General features: G+C 37.4%; 2 protein-coding genes across 2 annotated transcripts; one reads left to right on the forward strand and one right to left on the reverse strand.

Moving 5' to 3' along the window:
• On the forward strand, window positions 1-4,027 carry LOC110783167 (RNA demethylase ALKBH9B). Its single transcript, XM_021987480.2, has 6 exons — window positions 1-276; window positions 923-1,405; window positions 2,099-2,184; window positions 2,300-2,610; window positions 3,286-3,357; window positions 3,487-4,027. The coding sequence occupies exons 1-6, from the start codon at window positions 126-128 to the stop codon at window positions 3,770-3,772; spliced, it is 1,389 nt and encodes a 462-aa protein (XP_021843172.1). The 5' UTR covers window positions 1-125; the 3' UTR covers window positions 3,773-4,027.
• Window positions 4,028-4,138: 111 nt separating this feature from the next.
• LOC110783166 (pentatricopeptide repeat-containing protein At5g16860) lies at window positions 4,139-6,917 on the reverse strand. The gene is made up of 2 exons (XM_021987479.2): window positions 6,878-6,917; window positions 4,139-6,725 (listed from the first exon to the last, which is right to left on the reverse strand). Exon 2 carries the CDS (start codon window positions 6,664-6,666, stop codon window positions 4,231-4,233), a length of 2,436 nt encoding a protein of 811 aa, XP_021843171.1. The 5' UTR covers window positions 6,667-6,725; window positions 6,878-6,917; the 3' UTR covers window positions 4,139-4,230.
• Between the last annotated feature and the right edge of the window lie 284 nt (window positions 6,918-7,201).

A 7,201-nucleotide genomic window follows, 5' to 3' on the forward strand; every position in this document is an offset into this window, starting at 1 on the left:
GCAAAACCGCAACCCTTTGTCGCTTTCCCTTTCCCTTTCCCTTTTTAATTCAGCACTCCTGTCCTGTCCTTCATACACATACGGGTATACCCTCTTCTCAAAACAAAACCCAGAAAACAACAAAGATGGCCGGAAAATCGCCGGAGTTATCGCCGGAAAACGAATGGATGAATCTGTTGAAGAACTTGGAAAGTTCCCAGATTGCACAAGTCTTCGATGGGGTTTGCTCAGATTGTCAATCTCTTCTTAAATCTCGTCTTCTCTCCCTCTCTAACCGTGAGATTACTTCCTTCTTTTTTTCAATAATTTTAAATTCTTAATTAAGTTGCTTTAATGGGTGTTCTATTGAGTGTGGCTGGAAATTCAATTTGAGCTTTTTAAGTTTTTGTTTTGATTTTTCTGGAGTCGGGATTGTGCAACTTTTCTTTTGTGGTGTTAAAGGATGTAAATTTATTAGTTATTTCTAGCTGATTAGAGTATCGAATAATAAGAAAAGATTGAATCTTTGGAAATAGTTCCTCGGATTTGGTTTGGTTGTCACGTTACTAGTTTATTTATACTATTGACTTGACAATTAATTACAGACGGAGGGAGTACTATTGGGAAAAATAACAACTTTAAGCCTAATCGTTATGTACAGATGTTTAGTAATTGAAGTGAATTTATGTCTTTGATTTTGAAATAATCAACATTAACAATATTGCAATGTGTATAAAGAGAGTAGCGAAAGGAAGGATCGGATGAATGCAATCTTACCCTTGTTCTGTAATTACTGATATGTTTCTTTTAATAATGGGCTAATTGACTCTTACTATGTTAAGCAATTGTTTGATTTCATGAAATTTTGTTATGTTAATGATTGATTTAAGAGGAATCTGATATAATATCCTGAATAAATATATTTGTGATTTGTAATATGCAGATAATACTGTCAGAAAAACTATCGAAATGAGTTCATCGAATTCCTGTTCTTCTGAAACAAGTACACCATCTTCATATATTGACAATAACCAACAACAAAATAGCAACAATGTAGGAACTCCTCGAAGCAAAGAATCTGTCCGCTCAGAAAGGAATACTAATTATGAATCGCCCTCACCAGTTAACGCGAAGCCACAGTTGCGTGATCTTTTCAGTAACCATGGCTTATCTCCTAGTAATGGGAACCATACGCCTTCACCTACTACTACTGCTAATGGATCATCAGACGAGGAGGAGTGGAACCGGTTTTCACAGGTGAAAAGGAAGAAGGATTTTGTGCATTATGAGAGAGTTGATGGGAGAAAGGTCAATGTGGTTCAAGGATTGGAGCTTCATACTGGAGTTTTCAGTGCTGAAGAACAGAAAAAGATTGTTGAATCTGTTTACAACTTCCAGAAAATGGGAAGAAAAGGGCAGCTTATGGGTATGTTTTGTGAATCTCTTGCATCTTTTATTTCTTGTTTGGTACCTTTTGGTTTCCTTGTTTTCTGCTTAGATTATGCATTGAATTGTTGCTAGTAGGTTTGTGATCAAAATATTATTTTTGTAATTGTTCAAAAAGAAATTAAACAAAAGGTAGGGTAAGGCTAGGAAATAATGAAACGGGATTTACTTAGTTCGATCAATGTAAACATCATGAATTGTCCCTTATGAAACCGACTGCTGGCTTGTTCTTGTTGTATGTTCGGCTCCTTTGGTAGGGTATAGAACGTTTTCATGGAAAACGATTTTCCCCTTTTCAATCATTTTACGTTGTTTGGTTTGGGAAGGGATGAAAACAATTTGCCATAACTCCCTCAAAGGGGGGGGGGGGCTTTTCCATTTGAAAGGGAGGGAAACCATTTTCCACCTTTCGTCCTTGCCTCCCTCTCCTTCTTCCTCTCAATCTTCACCATCTTCTCCAATTTTCTTTTAAGGAACCAACCAAAAGAAAACTAGTTTGAAATTGTGTTTTCGCTTGAAAAATGTTTTCCATGGAAAATCATTTTGCACTGAAAACATTTTACATTAAACCAAATGGAGTCATACTCTGAGTCTCTGACTCTCTATCTCACTGGCCTCATGTTGGTTTACGTGCTGGTTGTCCTAATTCCTCGTTTGGTTTGCATATCTGCAGAACGCACTTACTCTGAACCATTGAAGTGGATGCGTGGGAAAGGGCGTGTTACCATGCAATTTGGTTGTTGTTACAATTATGCAGTGGTAATTTTTGAATCCCTTTTTCTTATTAGCATTCTCTTTTGTGTATTCTGAATTTGTGATCACTTCAATTCAAACAACTCATGCCTTATGCTACGGATTTCTAATGTGTTTTCAGGACAAGGATGGAAATCCTCCGGGAATAGTCAGGGATGAGGAAGTTGATCCATTGCCTCCCCTATTTAAACAGATGATTAGCAGGATGGTGAAGTGGCATGTATTGCCTCCTACATGCGTTCCCAATAGTTGCATAGTGAATATTTATGATGAAGGCGATTGTATCCCTCCTCACATCGATCACCATGACTTTCTTCGTCCATTTTGTACTGTCTCTTTCTTGGCGGAGTGTAATATCCTCTTTGGTTCAAGTCTCAAAATCTTAAGCCCCGGAGAGTTTGCTGGTCCTGTCTCCATTCCTCTTCCTATTGGGTACGCCTCGTATTCCTTGTTTGGTTCGGTTTTTAATTCTTTTCACTGGTAGTGTAATTGAGATAACTCAATTTTATCACATAGTGTTCTGAACTCTGATCATCCACCTGCATAGGACTTAGAGTAATGTACTACTTCTGCCCCGTATTAGTTGAAAACTCCGATCATCTATTCTGTAGTACTTACAGTAATGTACTACCTCTTCCCCGTATTAGTTGAAAACTCCGTTCATCAATTCTGTAGTACTTATATTTAGATCTGGTTATTGGACAGGGTTCTTATTGGATAGGGTTCTTATTGGATAGGGCTCTTATTGGACAGGGCCTTTATTGGACAGGGTCAATATAGTTCCAAACTTCTAACCACAATAGTTTTGAAAACTAAAGTAGTTATGATATTAAAAAAAATATATGGACTTCTTATTCACTTGTATTCGCATACGATTTTTTTTTTTTCCATTTTTCCTTTGACCTCCCCACTTTCGGCCCGCTATTGACCCGCCCGCTACTGATCCGCTAAAATTGACCCTTTCATTACCCGACCCGCTTTTGGCCCACACCGACCCTGACCCGACCAATAACCAGGTCTACTTACATTCATTAGATATCGTTCAACTTGGATAATTGCGGTGCTTAATCAGCAGTCCTTAACATTCAAAACTTGTTTATGCTGCAGATCTGTTCTTGTTCTGAAAGGTAATGGAGCGGATGTTGCTAAACACTGTGTTCCTGCTGTCCCAGCAAAACGGTTAGTCAGTCTGATACTCTATATCCTCGAAACATCATTCAACATTACTAAATTCAATTTAAATGTTTGTTCTTTCTGTTTCTTGTGTACATTTTTTATGACATTGTTTATGATCTTGCTTTTTTCCAGGATTTCAGTCACATTTAGGAGGATGGATGATAGCAAAATCCCATACCAATTCTCTCCTGAACCTGATTTGCTGAACTTAAAGCCTCTTGTTCGGTCTCCGTTGCCCAAAGTAGGCGCCGCACACCAAAATCAACATCAACAAAGTGTAATTAATGGCAGAGCAAATAAATCAGATTCACAAGAAACAATCATTAATTCAAATGCAAGAGTGTTAGCCAATAACTCGTTCGTCCTCCAAACAGACGAATTCCCCACACTAGGTGCCTTGAAATCGAGGAAACGTTGAATCAGTTTATCATCCATGGACGAGTGAGGGGATTCTCCCTTCAAAGATCGCGGTTTCTCTTCTATATATTGCAAGTGTTAGTTGTACTATTTGTCCATTTATGTGCCAATCATTGTTTCATACTCAATTCACTTTGTATTTCTCCTAATTTTTCTTCTTCTATAGAGTAATAATTTGATCATTTTTAGTTAGAAATATTTTTATGTAACATTATACGGTTGTTTCACAAGTTAAATACAATTTGTTCTTTATATTCTTGTGGCCTTTTCTCTTTACATTATTACATTCTACATACTACATAAGAAGGAAACTGATATTGGCACACCCCTATGTGAGTAGAGCACAGTTACAGCTGGTGTGCCAGAATCACTTCCCACAATACGAATTATGAATTACAAAATTACTAGATCTGGTGTACGGACATAATCTCCTACATTACATTTGATACTGTACTGTTGCTATATGTCAGCAAACATCCATGTTTTCATCTGCATGGTTAAACTCTGTAACAAAGAATATATCTCCTCTGTTCTCCTATGAGATGTATCACTCGCAGTAAATACATGAACTTCATTCCCATCTTCAATCCAACTACACCCAGCACTCTTCCGCATTCTTTTCTCTGTAATAATCTTTCTTATTCTTAACAAATCATTCCATCTACCAGAAAATGCATACATATTTGCCAACAGAATGAAGTTTCCAGTATTATCTGGTTCCAATTCCAGAAGTTTTTCTGCTGCCATTTCTCCAAGTTTCACATCACCTGAAATAACACAACCTCCAAGTAAAGCACTCCAAGTCACATAATCTGGTTCAATTGGCATGTTTCTAATCAGTTCGTAAGCTTCGTTAGTTTTACCACACTTACTTAACAGGTCAACCATAGACGTGTAGTGTTTCAGTGAAGCTTTCACATTATAACAACAATCCATTGAATTGAAAATCTTTTTGCCAATGTCAATATTCCCGGCATGAACACACGCAGAAAGAACTGATAAAAAGGTGACCTCATCTGGTGCAAAACCATTGGCAAGGATTGTATTGAAAAGAGATATACCTTCTTCTCCGAGTCCATGCATTGCATAGGCAGTAAGCATTGCATTTTGGGAAACCAGATTAGGTTTTGAAATCCTTTGATTAGCCCTAATTGCATGTTTTATGCTCCCACATTTTGAATACATGTCTACAAGGGCCGCTCCAATATAGACATCTGAATCATACCCACATCTGATGGAATGCCCGTGAACCTGCTTGCCTCGTTCAATTGTAGCCAATTTAGAACAAGCAGTCAAAACTATTCCCATTGTATAGATATCAGGTCTCATATTCGTACTCTGCATCTCTGAAAACAAGTGTAAAGCGACTTCATAGTGATCGTTATCAACATGGCCTGAAATTAGAATGTTCCATGTGCTTATAACTCTGTCAATAACTTCATCAAATGCCTGTTGAGCAGCCTTTAAATCTTGAAATCTAATGTACATTTCCATTAAAGCTTCTGCCACGAAAGGGTTAGAGCTCAAACCCTTAATAATGGCTTTGCAATGTATCTCCTTTCCTTGGTTCAGAGAACCCTTACCAGAACAAGCAGAGAGAGCACTTCCTAGAGTATAAGAGTCAACTTCAATCCCTTCTACCATTTGCATCTCCCTAAACAAGCTTAATCCTTCTTCAAAGAGGAGGTTATCAACGTATCCTGAAAGCATTGCATTCCATGTTATAAGATCTTTCTTAACCCCACTCATTTCTATTTGGTTAAGAACATCCTTGGCTTTTGAAATATCACCATTTTCACAGAATCCAACAATCATGGTATTGAAGGACACTATATTCTTCACTGAATATCTCGAAAACAGTTTCAAAGCATTTTCCATATCGCCACTCCTCCTGTACACATCAAGCAACCCATTCACTACAATGGGGTTGAACATAAACCCGTGTCTTGTGATATAGGCATGAATTTCCTTACCTAACCTCGGTGTCTGTAACTTAGCAAGAGCCGGTAGAACACCAGCTATTGTTTGTGCATTTGGCTCCACCCCTCGTGCTTGCATCTTACGTAGTAACTCAACAGCTTCATTTACATACCCATTTTGCGCGAAACCACTGATAACCCCACTCCAAGAAATGACATTTGGGACAGAATCTCCTGAACTTGACATATTATCCAAATTCTGTAATGCCTCATGAACCATGCCATTCAAAGCACAGGCTGAAAGCAAACAATTCCACGAGACAGAATCTTTCTCGATCATCGTACTAAAAACCTTATTGGCATCACCTAAATATCCACATTTCCCATACATATCTATCAATCCATTACCCACATAAACATTCATAACAAACATTGCTTTAATCACAAACCCATGAACTTGCTTCCCAAGTTCTATATCCTGAAGCCCACTACAAATCTTCAATACAACAGGGAAAACAAAGAAATCCAACCACAAATCCGCAAACAACAACTCTAAAAACAAAGAAAAGGCATCATCAAACAATTCATTACTTACATTAACACTGATCAATGCTAACCAACTGTACAAATTTCTGTTGGGCATTTTATCAAACAGGATATGTGCATCATGTAAACAGTCACATCTAGCATACATTTGGAGCAATTTGGTTTCAACAAATTCATGCCCATGAAACCCAGATTTAAGGGCATGGGCGTGCACTGATTTACCCAGAATATCCGATGTGCAAGAGTCAAGAATTGAAGCATAAGTGGCGGAATCCAGTGGCACATTAGTCAAGGAGAGATGAGGGTGGTCAGAAGAGAGAGAATAGCAGATGGGTTTGGAAGTTGGTCTTGGTTTAGGGAAGGCTACTGGTGGTTGTAACAGCCATGAAATTGGCGGGTTAGCAACGGCTTTTAACGGTAAAATAGCCATTTATGTCGGATTGCCTAGTGGCTGCTCATAACGAAACCTTTGGCCACTCACCTAGTCACCTGCACAACAACAAAAAAACAAAAACAAAAAACACTTCTAAGAAAATTGTTTTTTTCCCTAAGAAATATCAATTAAAAATAACAAGTAAATAGGAACAATATAGACATTTGACCCGACTATAAAAATATGCAAAATTTTCTTTATACCGTACATTGAAGAGAAATTCTCCAATAATTTTTTACTCCTCACTTGACACTTTTTTTTTGGACAATAACATTATTATTTTTTAGATAATTTAAATGACAAGCGAAATGGGTCAATAATTACAATTCAGGAATATTCTTGCGTGGACCTGGTCTACAATAATATTAGTGTGGACCCAAAATCAATAATTTTCACTAGCACTTTTTTACACTCATAGTGACCTTTATTGTTCATATAGTAAGTATAATAAATTAAACACCAACATTTTTAGACATAGTAACCATTTTTTGAAGCATAGTAACCCTATGTTTTTAAAAGCGAATTATGACTT

This window comes from Spinacia oleracea, chromosome 3 (assembly GCF_020520425.1).
Source record: "Spinacia oleracea cultivar Varoflay chromosome 3, BTI_SOV_V1, whole genome shotgun sequence".
NCBI lineage: Eukaryota > Viridiplantae > Streptophyta > Magnoliopsida > Caryophyllales > Amaranthaceae > Spinacia > Spinacia oleracea.

Excerpts from the sequence above, each read along its gene's own strand:
- LOC110783166 (XM_021987479.2), bottom strand. The coding sequence starts at position 6,666 with ATGGCTATTTTACCGTTAAAAGCCGTTGCTAACCCGCCAATTTCATGG.
- LOC110783167 (XM_021987480.2), top strand. The coding sequence starts at position 126 with ATGGCCGGAAAATCGCCGGAGTTATCGCCGGAAAACGAATGGATGAAT. Across the intron at positions 1,406-2,098 it reads AAGAAAAGGGCAGCTTATGG|AACGCACTTACTCTGAACCA; the intron begins GTATGTTTTGTG and ends GCATATCTGCAG. Across the intron at positions 3,358-3,486 it reads CCTGCTGTCCCAGCAAAACG|GATTTCAGTCACATTTAGGA; the intron begins GTTAGTCAGTCT and ends GCTTTTTTCCAG.